General features: G+C 41.2%; 1 protein-coding gene across 8 annotated transcripts in view; it reads left to right on the forward strand.

The window, feature by feature from the left end:
* NR3C2 (nuclear receptor subfamily 3 group C member 2) overlaps positions 1-26,045 on the forward strand; it is a 187,203-nt gene that overhangs the window by 149,745 nt on the left and 11,413 nt on the right. For all 8 annotated transcript variants that reach the window (XM_074540778.1, XM_074540782.1, XM_074540780.1 and 5 more), the window contains exons 5-7: positions 8,187-8,525; positions 8,934-9,078; positions 24,731-24,861. In XM_074540778.1, coding sequence (XP_074396879.1) covers positions 8,187-8,525; positions 8,934-9,078; positions 24,731-24,861 — 615 coding nt within the window. The remainder of the gene's footprint in view (positions 1-8,186; positions 8,526-8,933; positions 9,079-24,730; positions 24,862-26,045) is intronic.

The following is a 26,045-nucleotide window of genomic DNA, read 5'->3' on the forward strand; positions in this document are numbered from 1 at the left end:
CAGTGTTGGAAACCAATGTGATGGCATTTTTGGTACAGACTAGGATGTTGAGAAGTGCAAGTTGAGGCATGGGGAAATGGGACACCTGAGAGCAGCTGCTGAGGGATGGCAGGGAAGAAAGCAGAGAACAATTGGGTGATGATCATGAGTTAAAGTCAGTGAGGTGAAATTGTTGCAAAAATAGACAAAGTCTTGTGTGATGTCAAGGAATCACTCTGTTTCTTGTCAGAGCTGGCAAGTGTGGGCCTGATGATTGTGTCTGGTTTCAGCACTTCTGGGCAGGGTGGTGGGGATGGGGCAGCCTTGCAAAATTGTCACGTATGTTCCTGTGGCTGTTGGTGGGATTGCAGTACCCGTAGTACCTTTGTGAAGGATGTGTCCCATGTCTTCTGGGGACCTGTCCAGTGTGAATGTCCTGCAGGTCCCTTTTTAACCTGTTCTGTTTTCTCACATCAGGTCTTCAAATTTAGAAAGGTTCCCTTCAGATATAAACTGAATCTTCCTGAAATTTGGTATCGTGTATCTGAATAAAGGTGTGTACAGGTTAGAGACTGTCCAGGGAAGAGCAAGGATAATAACATGCTTAGGAAAAGAAAGAAGAAACAAAGAGTCAAAAAACTCATTTCATGTTAGTGGAGAAGGGAGAGGCTTTAAGAAGGTCATTACACCAGTCTTTCAATTCAAAAAAGTGGTGTAAAAGAGGACAGGAATGATAAGTTGTTCTTTTTGGCCACTGGGGGAATGATAGGGAGAAATCAACTTTACTGCAGACAAAAATGATGCAACGTTGGAGATGTTGGGAGAGCACTGAGTGGTTAGATAGTGGTGGGATATTGTGGAATTCTCTTACTGGAGATTAATAACATACTGAGTTGGGCAAAGTTCAGTTGATCCTGCTCAAGGCAATTGGATAAACTGCTTCAGATATATTGTTTCTGTGCTTTACAGGCCTGTGCTCCAGCAGCATTGCACTGCATCATTTATTAGAATCTGTTCCAAACAAAGCAAAATGCAAACATTTCTGAGATTGTTCTATAAGTAACCAAAGTAATATTTACCTAGGTGCAGTCTGTTTTATGAGGAGTTTAAATCCAACTAGAATAACGAGCCAAAACACATCCAGGTGAACATAATGAAAATAGTCCACAATTACTATTAAAATGTGCAGCAGAAGCTCTTTCTTCTATCTGCGTTGTACTTCCCTTTTTGGTATCCAGATGTAAACCAAGAATAAGAATTGTATTTATGGATGGTCCTGGCTCTTTACAGGGTCTGACTAAAGGCAAATAAAATGTGACATTTCCATAGATCAGACTTCATGCATGTTTACTCCTTGTCTTTAAGCTGTCCAATCCTGTCAGATTTAAGTGTTATTTATTAATTAGTAAACAGTATGTCAGACTATGTAATTGTTTCAGTTATGCCTTCTATTTCATTCCACTGAATTAAATCATTGGATTGGAGCTACTCGTCCAGTAAAAACTTCCTTCTTCCAGTGGAGGATAAGAAATTTGGAAATTTTCTTCGCTTTGTTAATTAGACTGCTGATTCCTCAGGCTCAACAGCAAGTTTTCTGTCACTTTCTCCTCTGGGTCACAGCTGTCAGAAACAGATTTTAAAATTTATTTTGCCATGTGAAGCCAGGACCTTTGTTTTCTTCCTTACCAGCTGCAGTCTTGCTTTCTTTGCATATTTAGACAGACTTTTGGGTCTCTTCAGCATATCCCAAACACTACTGCAGAAATCACCCTTGAAAGGCCTCTGCTCTGCAAGAGTCGAGTCCTTTTGGCAATGTGTCTTACATGATAAAGTAATTTTGTGCTCTTCTTTTAAGTCCCTGTACAAGTTGTCCCTGCTTCAGTAGTTGCTTTTTGTTTGCTTCCTCCCCTTGGTCTCTCCAGTTAAAGCAGTGACTCATCTGCTTGCCTGTGGGCCTCCAGATTTGTACCTGATCTTTCCTCTCACACATGGCACAACAGGAGTTGGACTCATGGATCCTTGTGGGCTCCTTTCAGCTCAGGATATTCTGTGATTCTAACACTTGGGTCACATTTAGAGGTTCTTCGTCTTCTGGATCTATCTGAAAATCAGTGGTTTGCTTCCCAAAGTGGACAGTGGGTTTTATGGAAGCTTTAGGGTCCTATCTTGGTTGTTCCTTCTGTGTTTCTGGAAGAAAATAAGTGTGCTTGAGTGCACTTTGTAGGGAAATTGTATAATGCTGTAAGATCTCGTTTGCATTACTGCTTTTCACTTTATTCCATGCATTCCCAGGCATATGTGTCTGTGTATATATGAAGTCTGTATTATTGTCTAGAAAATTCTCAGCAAAATCTCATTCCCATTGTGCTAGACAACTAAGTGAAAAAACGTCTGTACCAAGATAGCTCAAAATTTTCGTGTCAAGTTACAACAGATTTGGGGGAAGGGAAAACACTATTTGTGGTAGCAGTAAAATAGCTAATGAGAACAGATGTCAGCTCATTGAAGTAAGTGAGGCAAAGTCACCAGGCAAACATGATGAAAAGATTCAGAGGAGAGAAGAGTGGCATTTTGATGGAGCATTTATCTGTACAAAGGTGGAGGCGCTGAGCGAGGGCTTAGAGAAGAATCTGCCTTGAGTCAGAGCTGCCTGGAGGGGAGAACTGGCGCCTTTGGTAACTGTGGTGCAGCAAGGTGCTGGAGGTTGTTTTTGGAGAGCAGAGGGAGGTGGCAGTGGCAGGGTGTGCAGGAAATGCTGAAGCATTTGGCATGGGCTGGGAGGGGGAGCTCTGGCAGCTGTGGAGGCTGGGCTGGAGGGGGTGGTTGGAGCTCGGGTGTGCAGCTCGGGCACTGGAGCTCAGTGGAGGAGCCCAAGTGTCGGAAATGCAGGTGTGCACTGGCTGGGGTACAGAGGTACAGGTGGCCACAGTGAGTTTGTTTTGCAGCATATTGTCTACCCTGAGGCTGCCTAGACCGCTAGTGGTACAGCACATGCTTAGGAATAATCCCAAATTATACCTTGTCTGAAGTGCTTGTAGTGATTTGCACCTCCCCTGCCTTGTCTTTTATATTTTGTGTATTTACTCCAACTGATGCTTTCTCTTCTCTATCTTTTTTAAACATCCACCACTTCTGTGTCTTCTGCTGTGTCCATTCTGATTTCCCCTCTCTCTCCACTGAGAGGCTTTACTAGAGGTAGCATATGTTTTTATAATGTGCTTTTGATATCCCCTGTGGGTTCAAACATGCATAGAATATAATAAAGATCTCTTGGGTCAGGATCAGCTTGGTCCTGGCTCTGGCAGAGCTTTGCAGATGTATTAAGTAAAGATCTTTTAATCATCTCAATTGTGACTTTAGGTATACAAACAGTAAATGATTTTCTGATGGACATCAGGGCAAGCTCTGAATATCATCTTTAAGGAAAAATAAATTTAGATTCTAGGGGATTGTCATTGCAAGTCTTGTGATTCACCCTACGTAGAACTACAGCTTATTTTCTAAACTTCAGACTTTTACTTTTTTGCTTTCAGAGTACTGGAAGCAAGCGTGAATCTGCACAGCATTTTACATTGTCCATCTTCTAAATTTGACCACTAGTACAATTCTACAAACAAGATACTACTCTCTTAGAAATCATAATATTTATGGGGGCTTATCTGTTAAAAACATTTCATTCTTCGATGTTTCTGGATCCGCTTTTTTTAACAGTAATGTGATGAAAATTATTAATTTTGAGCCTATGAAAAATAGTGATCGGGTGTTGGAGTCCATAACTTAATTTGTGTATATTCCCTGGGCACAAAGGAAGTATATAATGTATAATCTCCATGTATTATCTCCCTCTATACCCAACTTAGTTGTAAGTTTACTATGATATTTTTGAAAAGATAGTGTGGTAGTTTACCTACCTTATGGCTACCCTAAACCCTCAAGCTTTACCCTTAAAAATAAGGGATGCTATAATTTGTAGCTGATGTTCCTGTTAATTTGTATTCCAAAGCCGCTTTACAATAGGGCCACATCCAGATAAATGTCCTGTTATTGGACCTAGAGTAGCATTCCCTGTTGCAGATGACTAGAAACCTACTCAGCATTTCACAGATGGCACAAAAACTCCCATCCTGAGATGGCAGGACCCCTGTTTCATCTTCAAGAAAGGAGACTTCCAAGTGAGGGTTCAATAGTAAGGAACCAGCTGTCCAACTGACTTGAATCTTATTTGTTCCACTATTTATTGTTAGAGCTACAGAGAATGGCTGTTGAAAGTGCCTTTTTAAATTACAGGTTTGTGACTTTTCAAATGTTACACCTCATTTCTTTTAATTGGAGCATAAGGACCACCTAAAATACTCAACAAAAGTCATGACAGATATTTGAGATTTTAACCTCAGGGATATCTGCAGGGTCTTTCTCTATTTTTTGGTTTTTTTTCACCTATTGCTCTGTCTGAGGTGATTGAAAAACAGGAGAATTATAATATGATATTCTGGCTGCAATAACACTCAACAGGAAGGCAAGAATTCCTACAGTCACTGCTACACAGCCATTTGGATGAAACCCTTGTCCTAGCCCCAGACAGGCTTCAGGCTTCAGCTCTGTCACTGGAAATGCCCCATGCTGGCTCCATGCCCTGGTCAGTGTGGAGAGCCAGGGATTTCTTGAGCATTTTCAGGGAGTAATCCTGCTGAGTGTGGCTTTTACTCTGCATTTCAGAGGTGGCTTAGTTGGTTTTGTAGTTGGTATTGGAGTGAGAGAGCAGATGTGAAAAACAGCTTTTAAAGAGCGCCTTGGAGTGTGTACTGCTCAGTTTGTATTTAATCTTTACTTGTTGGTTTCTGTGGGAGTTACCAAACCAGTTGAGCTACAGCGCTGGCATGGAGCCAAATGAAAAATACAGTTTTCTTCACTGTAAACATGACTGTCAAGCAGTAATGTTTTTCTCAGCTTCATTTTAAAGGCATTATAATGGAAGAAAATGAAACTAAAACACATTTTTATGCCAGTTTTATACGTGGAAGAATGTTTTTTTTTTCTTTTAATAAAAAAAACTATTGCAGAATAGAACATACAAACTTATGTCTTAAGTATGTTGTCAGTTATCTGTGCTGCAAGATACTTGATGGAGTTGGTAAACCAACACTTTTTTTTATTCTGGTGTAATTATGGTGCAAATGCATTTTTTTGCCTCTGTAAACATGAAAAATGTGTAGAGTTCTCTTTTTTTAGTCCTGTTTTGATAACAGAAAAAAACATAGTGCCTGAAAAACTTAATGAATAGTAGAAGCAAGCAGTAATCTCTGTCTCTTCAGGCTTATTTTTAAACTGTGTTTTCAGTGTCCAGTGGCTCTGCTAACTCATTATCAGACATTCAGCTGAGCTTGCTCATAGGTACTTTGCTTTTGGGATTTATTTTGTTGAAAAATCTGTAAGTCTAGCTTTGTCTTTCTAAGATAAATGCAAACTATATTTAGTGCTCACAGTGATTTCACCAGGACATCCTCATGTAGGTGCAACTGCACCACATGGGGAACAACTGCATTTTCATTTCCTTTTCTGGGCTGAACTTTCCAGGGTTGCCTGCTTTGCCTATAACTCCCTCTGTTTTATTTTACTGAGTGAGGAAAATGCTTGTTTAACAAAATGATCAGCTGCTGCTTTGTAAAATGGATTTTTGGGTACTAGAGTTGAAAATGACATCTTGAAGAATGGATGTTGCATCCGTGTAGCTTGATGCACCAGAGGATAAAAAAATCCTTCAGTGGTGCTTCATTGTTTGAATGAGTTCTTTTAAGAATTTCGTAATAGCAAAGTAAGAAATAGGATTTGAACAGACTTATAGAAGGATCTTCTCACAATTCTTGTGTTTTGAGACAGATTAAGCTGCAGTGAAACCTTTGCTGGCAGATACTTGTCTCACCTCTTGCTTATAACTTCAAATGGACAGCTATTCCTGTGTAGCCTGTGCTAATACTTTTGGTCATTAGGAGGTTTTTGCATAGATGTGATTAGCTCTACAAAAGAACTTTAAATTTTATTAGGAGCAGTACATTTTTATTTGCATATTCAATTCTTTTATTAAAAAATTCAACTTGTCTCACTTGGTCTGTATGTCTGCAGGCATGGAGGAAATAAGGAATTCTCAAAAGCAGAGACATACATCCTGAAATGAATCAATGAAATTAATTTCCTTCACCTAATTTCCTCCAGCTCTCAGAAGCGAAAGTGATAAAAGTTAAACAAAGATCTCTGAAGTTCTCTGTAAGCTATCTGAGGGTTGTTTGCACTGAGATCAGCCAGGAAGATCCTTCATGGTGTGATGGAAATGACTGCAAACTGGTGTTGGGATTTTGGACCCCCTGCTCCATGCAGAATGTGCTGCAGTAGCAGGGAATTTTATTTTTACCTTTTGAACACCTTAGTCAAGGAGCATCTCTTTGGGCACCTTCAAGATCTTACGTTTGAGCAGTAACATCACTGTTTTCTGTAGCAGTGCCTCATGTTTACCCTAATAAATAACTTTTTCTGTTGAATCTTGGGATGAACCATCTCCTCTGAGTTCAAGGTACTGTCCCAGCAAGGAAGTGTTGAAAATAAGAGGCTATTGTTGCACTTGGGTGTGCATTGTCCTGGCCCCTGGGCGTCTGTATCCTGCCTCGCTCATTCCCAGCCACTGGCTCTGGGCCGGCAGCCCCATTGTCAGGGAAACAGCGGCACATTCATGCTGCTGTCACCAGAAATGGTCTGAGGGCAGCAGCAGCTCTGCTCTGAAGGGGGGTTCTTAAAACATTGGTTTGTATAAGAGTAATGAGGTGGTTCTGGGGGTCTCACTGGGGAGTTTCCTGCACCGTAAATAAGAGGAGCAGGAACAGGCGCATAGAGGAAGCTTTGGAAAGATCCCAGGAGGAGGTGGCATGGCATGCTGAACTGGAGTGCAAGTGAACAGTTTGGAGAGGTGGAAGTTGTCCAGAAAAGATCCTGGAACTGAAGAAAAGGGGTTATATTTAAGGAAAGATAGGGGAGGGGAATCGATGATGGGAAGAAACTTGAGGAGGTAAACTTGGAAAAGGATATGGACTAGGAAGGGGCTATTTGCAATAGTATTCCAAGTATGAGAGAGATAGGCTTGTATTTACTGATGCCAGTAAAAGGAATGTTGTAAGAATCAAGAGAGAGGAAGATAAAAGTCCAGACAAGGGTTTTACCTGTGTCCAGATAAAGATTTCATTTGAGAGAAGTTACCCTGAAAGATCTGCAAATACTTAAATGTAGTTCATTATTTATTGATTTTAGAGATTATTTGTTGTTGTTGTTATGTTTCCTTATTGCAAAAAGGGTGATGATGGGTTTTTGGTTTGGTTCTTTGTGTGTGGTTTTTTAACAGAATTGTCTTGATTTTTAATTCCAATTCTTTCCTCATGCTACGGCAAAGTTGGGAATGCATCCCTCAGAGAACGGCTGGCCTCTCTTCGAGGAGTCAAAGCACTGCAGCATTGCTGGCTTCTAAGAGTATTTAGTAAAGAAAAGTAGGGTGGGTAGAATTAAGGAAAAAAAAAGGAAATTAAAAGAAAAGGGAAGGCAAATCATCAGAGGCATGTTGGTAGCAGTGAGAAAGGTGTTACATGAAGTTCAGTTTTTCTTCTTTAAGTGGATAAATATTTAAGCTTTAAATATTCAAGAGAAATGGGTAAAGCTGTTATGGACATATCAGACCAGGAAAAGGAAAGGGGACTTGACTAGCTTGAGCTGTTCAAAATGGATTGACTACATTTCAAGTTGAGGCAAAAGCTTAGGAGGACTCTGGGTCTGCTAATATTGTGCACATTTCTTTTGATGACCAATGCAATGCAGATCATGAATTGCAGTCTTGTAGGTGATAAGTGATTACAGTTCTAAAATGTTTAGTTGACACTGATCACAATAACTAGGATGTCTTATGCATATCTGTATGGAGGCAGATACTGGACATTCTGTCATGTATAAAACCATCCAGTAAAGCAGTGAAAATGAGCTTAGAGGTGTCTTTTGGTCCTTTTTCCAGTGTGACGATGCTGCCAGCAGTGAGGTATTTCTTAAGGTCCTGTGCCTGTTTCACTGAAGAGCTTTGAGATTATACTTTGGCTTTCATTTCCTGTATAAAGCCCAGAAGCCCAGGGTTTTGCTGCCTTTCTGTACTGACTTAGTTTTCTCATTGCTCACGTTCACAGCCCGGAAGTCCAAAAAGTTGGGGAAATTGAAAGGGATGCACGAGGAGCAGCCCCAGCAGCGGCAGCAGCCGCCCCCGCAGAGCCCCGAGGAAGGGACGACGTACATCGCGCCCGTGACCGAGCCCTCTGTCAACACTGCACTTGTCCCCCACATGTCTGCTATCTCACCAGCACTTACTCCCTCTCCTGTGAAGATCCTTGAAAGCATTGAGCCGGAGATCGTGTACGCAGGATACGACAGCTCCAAGCCGGACACGGCGGAGTACCTGCTCTCCACCCTAAACCGCCTGGCCGGCAAGCAGATGATTCAGGTGGTGAAGTGGGCAAAGATACTTCCAGGTAGGACCGTGAGTCATCTGCTGAGATGTCACTTCACTGTTTCTTGTAGTTCAGAGAAATATCTGCTTGGCAAATTGCATTGTTAATCCATGGACTGTGTTGAGAAAACCGGCAACTGGAGAGTGTGAGAGATGAACCTCTGAGAGAAAATAGTTGGGTTTTTTTCTTATTTTATGTAAAGTTTGTTTCAAATGTCTGTGATTGATGTTTAAAAAGCTTTCATTTTCAGTAATAGCCTCTTAAGAAGAAAACATGTTTTGTCACTGGAATGAAAAATTGTGGTTTTATTTTTTCTGAATTGGGAGTGTTGCTCTTGTTTGTGAATACTGGAAGAGTACTAAGCTATGTGTTTGGTGATGGTTTGACCAGCCCTTGTAGTTCATGGATATTTTCTGGTTTGATCTCTAGGATTTAGAAACTTGCCTCTCGAGGACCAAATTACTTTAATTCAGTATTCATGGATGTGTCTGTCATCGTTTGCCTTGAGTTGGAGGTCGTACAAACATACAAACAGCCAGTTCCTCTATTTTGCTCCAGACCTGATCTTCGATGAGTAAGTATTCCTTAACGGCCCTTTTCAGTGCAGGCTGGAAGGATTGCTGTCTTTATTTGGTTTTCCAGGCATACTCGCAGTCTAACAAAATTTCAGCTAATTGTGGCTTAAAAAGCAGCTGAAGTTTTAATTTTTTTCAGTGACTCACATTTCAATTGCCAAAGCTTTGATTACTGCTGTCCACTTCTCCTTATGTATGGGGATGTGTTCTCAAACTGGGACCATCCCACTGGTTTGAAATGTGACTGATACACAACCACAATTTATAGAAAAGAACATTTTTGGTATCTACTGGAGCTTGGAAAAATATCCAACTTCTAGGAAATGTGAATGTTTAAATTACTGGGGTTTTTCAGAGCAGTCATATAATGGTGCTTTTGTTAACAATATACAGCTGTTCAATGTGTTTTCTTGACAGTCTTAATTACCCTTCTTTGCGACCGTGAAAGAAGCCAAAATGTTTTTTCAGTAATGAAACATAACTTCTTTTATGATGCATTCAGACAAAAAGAAGGATCAACCATTCTGTCTGAGTATGTGTTCCTTCATATTTTATGTTTGTGTGTGTTTAGTGCTTTGCTTTTGATGACTATAATTTAATTTCTGTTCCATTCTCCTAGTGTTTATTACAAGACAGTAAAGTCAAAAATCTAAGTGAATGCACAGACAGTCAAACAGGGGCTTGCATAATTTGCTTATCCCAGAAAGTTGAGGGGGTTTTTTTAGAGGTAAAAAGGAGACATAATCAATAGGATATGGGTGCACTTGGGGAAAAAAAACACAAAACAGGAATAGAATTAACAAAAAAATAACTTACCACTTTATCTCCTGATGCATTCTGAAATCTTTTTCTTGGAAAAGATGCTTTGTCGCTGTCTATCTTAATAGTCTGTCTTTGATTTAGGAATCCCTAAATAATTAATGAGTATGAGATGGGTCCCAAAGCAGTGAGCAATATCAAACAAGGATTGTTTGGTTTGGGTTTTTTTTTAAGAGGGAGAATTGGTGATTTACTTCATGTGGCCGAAAATGTAGTGTCAGCCATTTTCCATGTTGAAAGCGCCTCCATTATGACTTGAACATTAGAGAATTGTCACAGGAAAAAAAAAAAAAAAAGCTATTTGTAGCTAGAAGTAAGTGAAAATGTGAACTTTGGAGAGTTTACGTCTCTTGGGGGAATGTAGACTAACAGTTCAAACACAAAAGCAGCTTTCCCTCATCTCAGGAAAGTCAGTCAGGGGGTCAGAATTTATTGGACAGAGAAATCAATCCTGCTTGCAAATAAAAGTGTGTGCATTGCTTGCTCTTGTTCTACTGCAGCTAGAAGCTACTTTGAGAATTTGAGATCAATTGAGAGTTTTATGCTGCAAGCCTTGAAGATAAGTGCCTGTAGAATTATATTGAGGTTCAGGTAGGGATCCAGTTGCAAAAAGGAGTGCAAAATTAAAACATCCCAAACCAGATATGTAATTGAGATAGTGGTCTGGTCTCCTGTGTATTTGGCAATATGCTCATTGCAGAGAGAAGGCAATTGCTTATAAATAGAGAAAAAAAAATTGCCAGGAGATGTAAGAGGGGTACAGGGCCTTTTGAAGTAGTTAATCAGAGCAGAAATTTCCCTGGAGGTGAAAGAGTAGGACATTTGGTGTTCACTCTGAAACAGTGATGGACACATCTCTGGCACGTGAAGGGTTTTCTTTCACACACACTTTGCTTGTGTTTCATACTCACTGGGCATCACAGCAGGCATTTGTTCCCAGTCTCTCACATTGCCACTCAGAATGGTGGTTGAGGTTGCATTTGGAGTCTGAGTTTAGGACTCTCTGGCAAAGTAAAGTTGTTGAGAAGCTGGCAGAGAGCCAGTGGAGGATGGCCGAGGTGGTCAGGGCTGACTGGGACAGTGAGGGACCTGGTGATACAATGTGGATTTAATTGCACCCTTCAGCTTCCTAATGAGTGGTAGAAAAGATGAAGTGTGGCTTTTCATGGAGGGGTTGATGGGAAGAGTGAGAGTTTGAGATCCCAAGTTTGGAACAAGACAATGCCTCCTGGTCAGCAGGAGAAGACATTTCCTAAGGAGATGGTGAATCAGCCGAGCAGGTGCCCAGAGAGGCCCTGGAGTCTCAGTCCCGGATGATGTCCAAGCCTTCACTGGGCAAAGCCCCAAGCAGCCTGCTCCAATGTCAAAATTAGCTCTGCAGAGAACAGGGGGTTGGACTTGAGACCTCCAGGGTCCCTCCCAAGCTGCTGTTTTGGGATTCTAAGTTAAGAGATGCAGTGCTTTTCCCAGTTTTGAGGTAAGGCCAGAGATTACGTACTGGAATTGTACAATGCCATTCAGTGTAGAACCCATTCCTGTAATAGAAAATACCGTACATATTCCTGTTCACGAGGTGCTTTGAAGCTTTGCTCTTAAATTCCTGAAGGCTGGTCTTACCTTTACTTTTTGAGTACCTTGAACTTGGAAATGTGCTGTGTAATTATAAGCACTGGCCTTTGTTTCTGTGCCATGGAGTTTATTAGACCTCCTTGAGGTTTACTTGGTGAAACTTTCTGACTGTTTTACTGCCCTTGGCATTTTAGGACATTTATAAATTGATGCAGAATGAAAGGAGATGCTTTACAATGCCTTTCCTTTTACTGGTTTGAGAGAGTTTCATTTCTGTTATCACCTGGCTAAGATTTTCTTGGTATTTTTTCATATTGTGTCTGGAGAGGTCATTTCCTGTTTCTCTACAAGAAAAAATAAGCAATGTCCTTGACCAGGCCCTTGGTGCCCCAGAGGGTTCAGCATTTTCTTCAATGAAAATGAGTGAAAGTAGAGGTTGGCATTAGTGGAATTATGTGGCTTTGTTTTACGTTAAATGAATTTTCCGTTTACTCTTAACTACTGTGAATAAAAGGAAGTTGTAATGTTTCTGGAGGGCCATGATATATGATCTTGTTTTCTTTCTTGTTCTGAAGGCCTGTAAACAAGGCCAATAACAAATGAGGATCTGTATTGTTAATAGCTGTTAAATGTAGTTTTGATTGTATAAATACAGTGCAAAATGCCTCCCTACTCATATGTGGTTTGATTTCCTGTTAGGCTTGTGGAAGGCTGGAAATATTTGTCTGCCTTCATTTAGTCATGCTACCTATCTAATTAAGTGTACTGTTCGTCTTTATGATTCAAGCATATATTCCATTGATTTAATTGGGCTTAACTGCACACGAAGATTTTAACTGAGGGATAAGGAAATGGCTGTTCAGCCTGTCACTGAAATGCCTAAAAAACAGCCTTAAAAGAGGCATAAAATAGGGTGTTTTGTGTTGTGTTTGTTTAAGTTGTGGCATGTTCAGTTTTTTAATCCATCTCTTTTTGTAATCTAGTAGCTGTGATCAAAATTAATATTCTGTAGATACAGCTTTGGTTTTAATCCACAGTAAATCTTTAGAAGACCGTGGTACACGTGGCACCACTTAACTTGTATTGAGGGTAAACACTCTTAAACAATGACTGCTGCATATGGCATAACATTCAAAAGTGTTGCAGTTACATTTGTAGGCTGTGCAAACTGAAATTCAAGAAGTTGCAAAATTCCAAAATTAAGGTGGTCTGCAAAATCACAGTTTAAGCCCTTCAGGTGCATGCTTTGAAGACTGTATCCTTAACAAAACCCTTAAGTTACACTATCCCATAATATTTTTCCCATGTGATTCCTTTGATCAGGTTGGATGAGATGTAGGGATTATGTAGTAAGAGACTCTAGGAGGTTTTTCTTCATTTGTTGTCACTGAGGAAGCCTTACCTTGAGTGGATCTAGGGATTTGGGAGAACAGAGATATTAATGGGGAAGATTTTCTTAAGACGTGGGAAAAGACTGTCGCTAATTCAAACCCTAAGCTCTGAGACTTTTCAGATTCCTTCTGCAAAAGTAACAGAAATCCTGAAAGAAAAGAAAAAAACAACAACAACAAAAAAAAGGTTATTTAACTCAAGGGAGGGAGAAAATTTCTCTTCAAGATTTAACCAAAGACTTTAGCTAAAATTTTCTAATCTAATTCAACCTGAGGCAGGCACATGTGTGGATAATCCAAATCCAGAGCATTAAATGGGTAAAATCATACACAATTGAAAGCAGAAAACAAAGTAGTGCTGGCTGGAATGGGTGCAAGAACAAAGCAAGGGATGTACAAAACCCCATGGTTTGTAACACCAGCTTATTTTCAGGGATTCTGGCTGAAACTCTGCAAAATACTCTTTACTACAGGGAGCAGCCTTAAACAGGATTTCTAAGGCATGGTTCTGGAAGGTAGAGCAGTTAGTTGCAACTTCCATTGCTTTTTCTCCTACTGGATGAATTAATCATAGAACTAAAGGCTACCATGACTCTGTCCCTGGCTTTTGCCCTTTTGAGGGAAAAGTCCTCAACATTTTTGAAAAGAGGTGGTGTGACAGTTCATGTCTACAAGAAGTGAGCCCAGCCTTTCAAAAGTAGGAGGTTTTCTGTCTTTGTGGTGCAGAAGTCAGGTGCCTGAATTCCAGAGAAAGGCAAGGGATGCTCCTTTTTGCTCAGGTTTTAACGGGCTCAGGCAGTTGCTGTCCGCCGGCTACTGGTGACAACATCCCAGGTATCTGCTTCCACCCATACATTAAGTCAGGGCATTGACTGGCAAACTTTCAGAGGCTCAGGAAGGAATAAAAAGCATTTACAAGTTCAGCACTGCCAACAGAAACCCGGCAGGAGCCAAGACACGGAATGGCAGGGATCCTCACTCACACAACGTGGGAAACCAGTGGGAGCGGTGGGACACGGGCTGCCTATGGGGCCATGGCTCGTGCTCCCAGTACATCTCCTCCTCCCAGCTGGAAGCCAGAACTGCATCCCTCATGGCAAGCTGTACTGCTTCTCCATTCCTTCCCCTGAGGAAGATGCATGGTGGCTTCTTGCTTCTCCTTAAGGCAAAAACACAGCTGATGGAATTGATGATGAATATTAAAACTCAAGCCGTGCTCCTCCTCTAGATATTGGGTTGTGCTGGCATAAAAGCCCCAGAGAGACAACCTAACCCTGGAATTCCCCCAGGTCTTGATTTATTTTTTGCTTTTAGGTTTAACATTGCCTCTCTGTAGATTTCTGAATCTGCAGCTACTTATCAAAAGACCGAAATTTCAAAATCATTTCCTATTTTTAACAAATCTACCCAAATTATCTTATTTACCATTCCAGCCTTACCTGGTTGCAAAATAGCAGTGATGTGGGATACTGAGACAGTTCAGTGATACTGAGACACACTGTGTGGAGACACTTTAGTACCTTAAAGTACAGCATCAATATTTCAACAGTATTTTGCAAATGCACTGCATGACTAATGTGCTGTGTGTTTTCTTGCTCCTTTGATTTTCCTCAGTTTGTCATCCGCTGCAGAAAGAATAAATCACAGGTGCAGAACTGTGCAGGTTCTGAATTTCCTGGCCATTGCACTCGATGCTGTCGTTGGTTTTTACCCTAGTCAAGGACTTGAGGGTTTGCCTAATGAAAACCAGCACTAGGCATTGTATAAGGTACCAAAAATTATTGGACTTGAAAAACTGAGTTTAAAACCGGAGCCAGCTTTCACAGCCATTTGGATCAGTTATGTCGTTTTTCCATCTCTGAAATTATTGTATTAGATCATATGCAGCTCAGTCCTTACAGTAAAAACATTTCAATAGAGACTGCACTTTACTTAATATTATGTACAAAATATTAAGAGCAGAATGTAGTGATGGATATATATTTATTTAAATTTTTTTAAAATATGTACTATGTATGTAATTTACAAAGTTTACTACAAATTGATATAAACAGATCCTTTAAAGCTTAAGATTTTGCTCCCAGTAAAATAAAAAGGGAGTATTGCAAGCACCTCCCATGCTATGCCTTTGGTAATTGCCCCAAGCGTGAAGTTTTTTAATTTAGAAGGAGACCGAGGTTGATGCTGGCAGTAGATGAACAATAGAGAGTACAATTTTCAAAGAGACAGTTGAGGTAGAGAAAATGAGGTAAAGAAGAGCAGGAAAAACAGCAGTACAAGGGGATTTCTAGGAAGTTTCTGTGCTAGCACTGTCATGGGATGTGGATGGGCAGAGGATTTTGTAACATTGAGGAAAGCCGTAAAATTAAATTAAGGATTGCTATGTAGCTCAAGTGAAACAGCTTAGATTGTATTAAAAAATCTTCATTTAATAATTAAGTACATTTTCTTGGTAAATAACATTTTCATTACATTCCTAAACTCCCTCATGATGTGCCAGTGGAAGCTGGGACCATGAGGATTTGGTGTTGTGTAAGGCAGTGCAGGGATGCAGCAGCTTCTCTGTGCCCTCTCAGTGCTGAAGCCTGTATGTCTTCCTGGTGTTCTGATTTCTATGGTAACAGCAGGAAGATAAATGTAATAAAATAAGCTGAATATTTATTATCACCTTTTTTTAAAAATTTATTTATTTAAGCTTATATACCTCAGGGCTTGGGGGGGATAATTAGTTAGATCATCTGTGAATGGTGATAAAGCCAATAAGAAACTTCACTCATTGTTCCAATGATTACCTTTTTGCTTTTATGTTTGGCAGGGTGATGGCTGTTAACCCTTTTGTCTTCCCTTGCAATCTGCTAATCCTATAGTTTCTAAATTTAGGTACATTTTTGTAACCTCTGTCATCAGGCAGCCTCCAAATCCCTCATTTTCAATTATTATTGCCACAACCAGATTTGGTAAGAGTTGTCACTGTTCATATTTGCTGATAAATTGTGTGTGCATTCACTGGTCTTGTTAAAAGTTCAGCAGTCACTCCTTGGTGATCTTCCCTGCTTGGTTTTTGCTTGCATGTATTTTAGTGAGGAATACTGAATTTATGCAAAGTGTCATTGCAATGAAAAGTGAATATCTTCATCAGTAAATTTTTTATATACATTGTTACTACTATTTACTTTTTCATAAAGTGTGGCTCAGTTCCCATCCAATTTTTTTTTTTTTTTTTTATGTAACAAAAAATAAAGGGATTTTGTTACATACCCACCCAACAGTAGTGCAGACAAAAAAAAGAAATTTTGGAAAACTGCTGTCATACCTGTACATGATAGATGTAACATGCTTCAGCTAGATTTTCCAAGTCTTTATTTTTGGGCTTCTTTTCTTTGTAAGCAGGTCATTGGTTGGGCAAAGCAATAGATTCAGTTTCTCTGCATAAATTTCTAAAGGCTCTGCCTTTTAATGCCTCTATCTCTAAACACTTCTTAAATTTCTGAAGTGTTTTGCTTCAAATTGTGAAGCTTTAAAGGTAAACAGGAGATACTGTAGATTTATGGAGATCTGTGAGAATGGGGAAATGTCAGAAACTGTCCCTCTAGCAGAGTTTGCTGTCTTTTAAAGTGGCCAGAGAAAGTTTAGGATCAGGACAAGGGACTTCTTCATTTGCCCATTCTAGCAATTACTTAGGTACTTTCTGAATGTCAGATTGCATTTGGACAGTTGTGCTTAGTAACCCTTCTGTGTCTTTCTCTGTGAATTTGCCTGTTACCCCTTTGAATACATTTATAATCTTGATATCTAAAATGTTGTGTGGCAGTTGCTTCTGCAATTTCATTATGCATATTTGTTTGTTGGAGTTGTTTCTAAAGCAGGTGGCTGATAATTTAATGGAGTGCCACTTCATTCCTGTGTTTGCAGTAATAGTGGATATAATCCTTCTCATCCCATGCATGCCATTTATCACTTAGTTCTCTACCAAGTTCTGTTGTTTCTTCTGTGAGCTGAAGAATCAGTGAGTCAGTTTGACCTCCCCTTGTGTATATCTGCTAGTTGTCTGTTGTCCCTGGCCATCCTCAGCTCCTCCTCTCATGCTTTGTATTAATTTTGGGAGGAGACCAGACTGACACATTAGATTTAGAGCACAGTGGATGTAGCAGCAAAATTACAATTTCTGTCTTGCTCTCAATGTTCTCTCACATCTTTGCTTTTTTTTGATGGACATTGAGCAAACATTTTCAAAAGGCAGAAGCCCAAAAAACCTGTCCTAAGTTACGCCTAGGACTCTTTATTGTGTGATGTTTGTTATTTTGTATGTATGGTGGTAGACGATTATACTGTCTGCATTGTCCAGTCAGTGACTTTCACCTTCCATTTTGCCAGCCAGCCCCACAGACTGGCAGGATTTTTCAGCAGTCTTTCACAGTCAGCTCTTGATTTCATCGTCTGGAGCCATCAGCAAGCTCTGTCAGCTCCAGAGGTCTGATTTTTCTCATATGATGTATGAGCACAGTTCAGTGCCCAGGCCCCAGCTCTGTGAGACTTCCCTGGTAACCTCCATTACTTGTGAGAGATGTCCATTTGTTATGATCCTTGGTCTCTTATTTTTAAGCTGCTAATAATCCACAAAGAGACAACCCCCTTATCCCCAAGCTCTCTTTAAGAGCTTCCAGGAGATCTTTTTAATAGCTTTAAAATCCAACCCTGCCGTGATTGCATCTTTCCATACCTCCTGATGCAAGGCAGTGTGCAGGTCCTAGACCAGTAATTACCCACGCTGGCTCGCTGACAGAATTTATTAGCGCCCATACCCAAGCTGCATGCCCCAGTTTCCTTTGTGTGGAAACCAGGACAGGGGAGAGGAGGAGGAGGAGGAGGAGGAGAGGGTTGGTGTTTGCTTAGGTCTCACCCCATATGGCTGTGGGATGCAGCTAGACCTGGCATGTGCAAAGTATTTCCATCGTGCAGATCCACCAGAGCGTCCTCGTGCTATCGCCAGAGTGCCCTCTCAGATTCGTGAGATATGACCTCTCCACCAGAGTTGTGCTTTCTTCCCTTACAGCATGTTTGTTTATCAATTCATGCTCCTCTTTCAATGGTTTTGCTCGATATAGAACTGGAGCTTACTAGCCTCTGGTCTCCAGTGCTCCCTTCCCACCCTCAGACCCATTTTAAGAAATCAGTCACGTTTGTCGCCTTCCACGACTTTTATAAGGGCAATTTAAGCAATAAGCTGCACAGCACAGTTAGTAGTTCAGCAATTCCATATTTAAGTTGCTTTACAGCTCGTGGATGGATGCCATCTGGTCTTGGTGATTTATTACTATTCATTTTACTGTATTTTTTTTTCCTTATAAACCCTCTTCCACTTGCACTTGAATCTGAAACTATTTCTCACACTTGCTTACTGAAAAGGGAGAGCCCTTACTGGGGTCCTCTACAGAGAGCACTGATGCAAAGATTTTATTTAACTTTACTGATCTTTCTCAAATGCTTCATTTTCATCTTGCTCATCAGTTGTCCCAGTGGATGTTCTGGCAGATTGCCAGCTTGTGATTGGTTCAAAAGAATCTGGGCGTTAGTTTTTACCACTTTAGTACGAAGACTTGTCCAATGACTTTACATTTAGCATAGACTATAATTATGCTCTCCTGGTATTGTCTCAGCATGATTTTGGGACATCCGCAAGCTTTTTGGGAGGGTTTCTTTTTGCTTCTGTCAATGTCTTAGAACAGAGGTTTGTTCCTTGCAACTATATCTGAATGTGGTGCTGCTTTAATCTTCCTGCACATGATGAGCTGTTTGCTGGCATCTCCAAATGCCTCTCACATACACAGTGCTTGCTTCTGCTACTTCCCCTCTAGAGTTAAATATGAGCGAAAGAAAAATTAGGAAGTCGTTTTTCTAAACTGGCATGAGAGGAAGACGTGCCTCAGTCGACTTCCAGAAAATGCCAGGCTTTGCGTGACAGCATGAGCAAAGTCTTAATTTTTGAGGCATTGTTGGCATAAAAGGAGAATTGCTGCTGCATGTAGAATATAGCAGTAATTTTGTTGATGAACCACTGCAAGTGACAATGAGCCCTGGCAGAATGGATGTATAAAACAATACCTAATGGGCACCTTTTCTGGCTCTCAGTACCTTTCTCTGATGAACTTTGAAATGGGGTATTTATTGCCATGTGTACATTATCATCACTTATTGAATGTGTTATTGAAAAAGCATTTTGGTAAAGGCATAATTATGTATTTTCTCATTTAAAACTGTGATTTGTCTCTTTTGAAATGCAAATGCAAACCAAAAGAGAGTATTTGGTATCAGCATTCTCCTAAGTGCATAATTAACTGTTAATACCAGCATATACTTGGGGTTTTTTGCTATTGATGTGCTTGGGATTTTAGGGTTACATAACTGGGTGGTTATTAAGTTGGATTTTATCACAAGTTCTCTGCTAGTGATTGAGAGCTGAAACTCTCCTTTGGCAATCATTATCCATGGGCTGTTGCCAATTCCTTCGTTGATAGGCATATAACAGGAGGACACTTGGCTGGAACTTTTAAAGCCACTCTAAATTCCTTAGTATCGCTTATCCGGGATGGTATTCTCTAGGGTCACCATGATGATTTTCTTGTGAGAAAACTAATTTTCAGGCTTGACTTCTATAAGTTCAGTTTAAAATTGCCAAGTTGAATTTAAAAATTGCCAATTGCCTGGGTGGCTAAAGGCCAAAAAATAGCAGCTTAATGTCTCTAGATCTGTTTTAATGTGAAACTATCTTCCTTGTCTGATTATCAGTGTTCATGCTGGTGGTCCTGGGTCCATTCACTATTTTGTCCTGGGTTTGGCAGTGTCCAAATTGGTGCAAAGTAATAGGCAATTTGGCTCCTTGGAAGGAGATGATTCTATAGCTTTGCTTTAGGAGTCAAAGTGTTGGAGGAAAGAGGTTTTGCATCTTTCTGCTGTTGCTTGCAGATTAAGCAGAGATTAGAAAGTGCTGAATAAAAAATAAGTACTGAATGAAAAGTCATAATTGAATTTTGCCTGAATCCTGCTTGCATTTTCGCTTGGATTTTGATCAGTGTGTTAACTTAATGAGGCTGCTCCAGTACAGGTGACTTCAGTGGCATTTTTAATGGCTTCAAGATGGGACACAGGTGTCTGGGTGCAGTCCATTGAGCCAGAGGGATGCTCAGTGTTTCCTGCCCCTTTGCATGGAAGAATTTATTCAGGTAGTGTCATTCTGTCACCACTGTTGGAGCAGAATACTCCCTCAAGAGACAGTTAAGTGTTGTGACAATAATATGTTTATTTTTTTCTTTCTCCAAGAACCTCAAAACTTCTTCCAGTCAGAATGCCTTCTTAAGGCAGGTAAAATAATCCAGGCCAAGGGCTTTTTATGGTTAGAGGGTTTGAGCCACTGAGCAGGGGTTTCTGTAATTCCATGTCCTAGTCTTTTCCCCTCTTTATGCTCAGTAGCTCTGCTTTGCCCTCAAGGTGTCTGGTGATGTTTTTACTCCTCTCTGTCAAGTTCAAACTGACTTCTTTTGGCATGAGGGAAAGCATGCCTTGGTTTTGGAGACTTCCAAACAGGTTTTGACTTTCAGGCCTTTGGCAGGTTTTCTTGTTGGGCTGCATTTGTTTGATGGGTTGTTTGTTTTGGTTTTGTTACAGTGAAAAGTGCTTTCTGAAGGTGCCTAAAATCAATTTTATTGGTGGGCAACCTTCAAATGGATACAGGTTTTAGTCTAGCAAGGGAAAGGTTCTTGGTTATAAAATTGGAAATGGTTCTTACAGTGGTAAAAAGTGTGAAATCAGAAGACACAAAAACTATATTTGACATCAGAGTTTTGCTACAAATATTTATTGGTCTTTTCCTAAGTATTTTCTGGGCTGCAGGGACTAACTCAGGTGCATTTTTGTTCCTCTGAGGTGTTGTGAAAGGGGATGATGCCTTGGCCAATCTTTTCTTGGGATTATCAGCAAGTCATTTAAGTCCTGATGAAACCTCAACACACCCACCACAGCCTCCCCTTTATTCACTTCTCTGTCTAATTTGGGAAGATGCCTTGTGCAGCAGCTTTGAATAGTACCCATGAGAAAGTAAATAAAACCTGGTATCAGGTTTGGTTTGGGGCTGAGTTTCGCCTGTCAGTGAATATTTCTTACTGCGTGTGTTCCTCTTTTTGGTCAGTTGAGTTGCAGTTTCCATTCTCAGTGAGATTTGTGATACTGAGCTTGATGATGACTTAATAAATGATGAGTTACTTATTCATAACAAGCTGTTTCTCTTCAGCCTGCCTGTAGTTTCACAGGTTCTGATGTGGCTGCCTGGTTTCTGTGGAGATCACATAAGGGTACTATGAGATATATGGCTGGTTTGGTATTTAGGATGCCTTGTCTTAAATGTCCCAAACCATCCCTGCTCTCCTGGGGGGGCTGGTCAAATCCTACATATCTTTTGTAGCTGGGTGGCTCCAGTGACAATTGGGCAGAGCAGTGGAAACAGGCTGGTGGCAGCAATGGGAATGGCTGGTAACAGTGGGAATGGCTGGTGGCAGTGGTGGGAATGGCTGGTGGCAGTGGTGGGAATGGCTGGTAATGGTGGGAATGGCTGGTGGCAGCAATGGGAATGGCTGGTGGCAGTGGGAATGGCTGGTGGCAGCAATGGGAATGGCTGGTGGCAGTGGGAATGGCTGGTGGCAGTGGTGGGAATGGCTGGTGGAAGCAGTGGGAATGAGTGTTGGGAGTGGGAATGGCTGGTGGCAGTGGGAATGGCTGGTGGCAGCAATGGGAATGGCTGGTGGAAGCAGTGGGAATGAGTGTTGGGAGTGGAATGGCTGGTGGCAGCAATGGGAATGGCTGGTGGAAGCAGTGGGAATGAGTGTTGGGAGTGGGAATGGCTGGTGGCAGTGGTGGGAATGGCTGGTGGAAGCAGTGGGAATGAGTGTTGGGAGTGGGAATGGCTGGTGGCAGTGGGAATGGCTGGTGGCAGCAATGGGAATGGCTGGTGGAAGCAGTGGGAATGAGTGTTGGGAGTGGGAATGGCTGGTGGCAGTGGGAATGGCTGATAACGGTGGGAATGCCGGATGGCAGCAGTGGGAATGTCTGGACTCCCTGGCCATCCGCAGGGCTGCAGGAAAGGTCAGACAAAATGTGAGCTGGGCATTACTTTAAGCCTGTAAGGAGACACTCGGGGAACTTAAGATGGATTAACTTAAGGTGTAAAGTTTAAAGCGCATTATTATGAAGGAGGATTAAGCTGAACTGAGCTAATGACACCACTTCTGAATGCGAATCCAAACAGCGGATTCAGAGCTTTGGCTCCACGCTTTTTGTTACTTAAATGTACTTACCTTCTTAAATGTCCCCATAAAGATACGTGCCCTTATATTCCTGATCTTCATATCCTCCATTTTTCATGTTGAGGGGTTCAGGAGCTGTGTCAGAGGTGGGGCTGGGTTTGGTTGGATTTGCCTTTTTTTTAATCCCTCCTTTTTTTTTAATTTTAATTTTTTTTTCATTTTAATTTTTCCTTGTGATGGTAAAGGCATTTGTGATTACTTGATGGCATTTATTCTTAGCTGATGTGTTTGGTGAATAAAAAAATTACTTTGCTCATGTTATGCTGACATGCCTTAATTTCTCTGTGCCTCTTCACTTTTATCATATTTCTGTTGCTTTATTTTGTTGCTGCTCTCAAGGTATTGGATATCTGTAATGTCAGCATCTGAATTTTTCAAAAGCTCTGTACCGTCTTATTCTACCCATTGTGGGGTTGAAAACCAAATACAAAGTTGACTACCATAAACTCCCACAAAGTGCTTATCTTTCATTAAACAGAGTCATGAATTAACATAATTTTTAGTTGGTAATATTTTGTAAATAAGTAATAAATCAACTTAATCGATTTTTCAGGTGGCAGACTGATTTCAAATAATGTGTTTGCTGTATATTAAACAAATCACTTAGTAACTCATTCTGTGCATCATTTTATCTCGCTACAAACAATGCCATCAGGTTTTCTATGAGGATAAGCCTAGAGATCAATATTTGTAAGTAGATAAAAAAACGAATATTTAAAAGACAGAAAGAAATAACTAACCAAAAAAAACCCTGACTATAACTGAAATTTTTCTATTTAGACAATCACATATAAGCAAAACAAGTACAAAGAAAAACAAAAGGCAGAAAAATTTGGATGTCAGAATAAGTGGAATGCAATGTAAAAAGTCAAGTTTTTCAGACAACACTTTTACAGTTAATTTGCACAGAGTGTTTTGCCTCCAGAGAAAAAAGGCATAAGAAACCTGGACAAAACATCATAATGTTTTATTTTTCTTGCTGTGTGGCTTGTGGTATCTGATGAAAAATCTGTCACTTCTCTCTGTAGAGGTCAAACACAGGGATGGTGGCAGTGGCTTTTATATTCTCAGTCTGGAGGAGCAGGAACAAACCTTGGTGTCCTGCAAAAGTAATGGTGGATGTCATAGATGGCTCTTACTTGGAGTGCTGCTGTCCCTGGCCAGCTGAGATACACTTCAACATGTAGAATTTAAAATACGAATGTCCTTTATTAATCATTTGTCTGTTGAGTTTGGTGTGTATCCCTCAGAGCCTCCTGGGAGCGGTCCGTGATGCATAATAAAAACAAATACGTATGGCATTACTCCTACTATTAAATGTAATTTAAAAAAAAAAAGAAGCTGGAAGATCTTAGTCTCAAAAAAGAGGGTGGAGCAGGGAAAAAGTGCAGAGCCCATCTAACAACGGGGAGTCCGCTTTATTAGTATTAAAGAGGAAAATGAAATTGCTCTGGCAGCAGTGCAATAAAACACCAGGAAGATTATGTCAGTCTTTGTTTGCACACAGTATGATTCTTCTCTTTCACCAGCCAATTTGTATATTTGAAAAAGCATTTGCTTGGTTAAAATAATGAGCTGAACTTCATCCAATTCCCCAATTATACAAAAATTTATTAGAAGAAATACAGACAATTGGTTTTGAGCTACTGAAAGAAAGAGGAGTAGTGGCCATGGAACAATTATAGGGCCTTGTCTCCATACCTGCAGACACACACACACACACACACACACACATATATATATCACAGTTTCTGCTGAGACAGGCAACTCTCAATGACTCTTTTCTGTAGCTGTTGTGATTTGAGATGGCAGCTTCAGAAATTTAGCAAAATTCTAACTAATTCTGCCTGAAACTTGAGCAGGATAGGTTAGCCTGGGATTACCTCAGAGAAGAGAGACAAGGTCTGAAGTTAAATTTATGAAAGTATATTTAAAGATACAAGTCACGTATCCTAATTATTTTGTGATTTAACAGGCAGAAGTCTGTGCTAATGAACAAGTTCTTTTTTTTTTACATATTCCTTTATTCCAGATTTTTTTTGAGTACTAGTTTGGGAAAAAAGCATGTTTTTTGAATATTTCAGTGTTTGAACAGGAGATGTCACCTGATGGGGGAGTGTATCACCTAGAGCATGCATTCAGTGGGTGTAGGTTCGTTCCCCTGTTGCACCAGCTCTGACCTCTTCAGGAGGCACGCTTCCATCAGTCAGGGCAGAGCTGAGCAAACACTGACAATTCAAATACATTTTAAATCGCTTTTGCCACTTCACTAATCCCATCAGTGACAAAACTCAAATGATTTCGTTGCTGTTCCATTTCCGTGGTCTGCGGGGTAGCGAGGTGAGCTCAGCCATGCCTGCAGGGTGGTGCTGGGTGATGCCCCTGCAGGCTGTGCTCTCCCTGGTGTGTACTGGTGCCCCTGCAGGCTGTGCTCTCCCTGGTGTGTACTGGTGTCCCTGCAGGCTGTGCTGTCCCTGGTGTGTACTCAGGCCCTGGATGTTGTTCCCCTGTCTCCGCAGGGAGCGGATGCGCCAGTCGGCGATGTTCGAGCTGTGCCAGGGCATGCACCAGATCAGCCTGCAGTTCGTGCGCCTGCAGCTCAGCTTCGAGGAGTACACCATCATGAAAGTGCTGCTGCTCCTGAGCACAGGTGAGTTGTGTCTGTGGTTATGTAGGAATGCTTGAAAATATCCCAGCTCACAAAGAGATGCAGTGGTTTAACCAACTTGGCCAAAGAGCCGAACTGTTTCCAGCTGGGCCGCAGTAGTAAGCCTGGGTTTATCTGCAGTTAACATGGGAAGTGTCTTTGCAATTGCAGTGTGCCATGTGCATTGGAGGGACAGGAGAGGCCAGGCACAGGACTTTGGCCCCTCCTTTCCATAGGGTGACCTCAGACATGCCAGGCAAGTGCCACAGCTGTGGGGATTGAGGGAAAATCCCTGCTAAGCATTCAAAGCCACCAGGGTTTGGCTGACTCAACGTGACCTTCAGGATCAAAAGATGTGCATTGCCTGTACTGCAAGCAAGTGATCTTGTAATGCCAAGTGACTTGAGAATGGAAGGCCTTCCACAGGCTTCTGAAAGTTTAATAAATGACAGTGCCTGCTTCCTTTTTTTCTCTTGAGCATCATGCTTTGAGTTTGAAGACATAAAATTGGTGCTTGTTACAGCACTGTGTAGTAATTAGCAGATCTCTTGATCTTATCTTACTGAAAATATTGAAAACCTCCTGTCCCAGTGCAATTGTATAAACACACAGGCAGTTTGTACATTACTTTTCCATCAGTAACAGCCTGTAAACCTGTAAGCAAATGTTATTCTGTGAAATCATGCTCCTTTTTGTGGGGAACAGCTCGGTGACATCATGGCAAGCCAGCTCTGTGGTTAAAGTACCTGCCTTTGATGGGGGGACATGGGGCTGCAGTTCCTGTCAGAGCTGGAGGGCATTTGGATCCTCTAACAGAAACCTCCTGGGGCTGTGAATTTTTGGGCTCAGCCATCTCCCTCCCTTCCCTCTTCCAACTGAAGCTGTTCCAGCTTGCTGGGTTTGGGAGAGACACCACTTTTTGGGGATCCCTTTGTGTCCTGGCCTGCAGAGTCTGACCCCAGGTCCCACTCCACCAAGGGCTGGAGATGGTCAGCCAGTGGACCTGAAACAGTGGGGAGGGGCTGTGCTCCAGGCTTGCCCTGAGGGGTAAATGGCTTTTTTTTTGAAAGTTGTCACTTCTCCTGTTTCCAGAAGCAATGTGCTCAGGGAGGGTTTGGCTCCCAAAATGTTCTTGAGAGACTGTCTGGATTGGAGATCTGCCTCTGCAGCATTTTAATCAGCCTTAA

The sequence above is a fragment of the Zonotrichia albicollis genome, chromosome 5, assembly GCF_047830755.1.
Source record: "Zonotrichia albicollis isolate bZonAlb1 chromosome 5, bZonAlb1.hap1, whole genome shotgun sequence".
Taxonomy (NCBI): domain Eukaryota; kingdom Metazoa; phylum Chordata; class Aves; order Passeriformes; family Passerellidae; genus Zonotrichia; species Zonotrichia albicollis.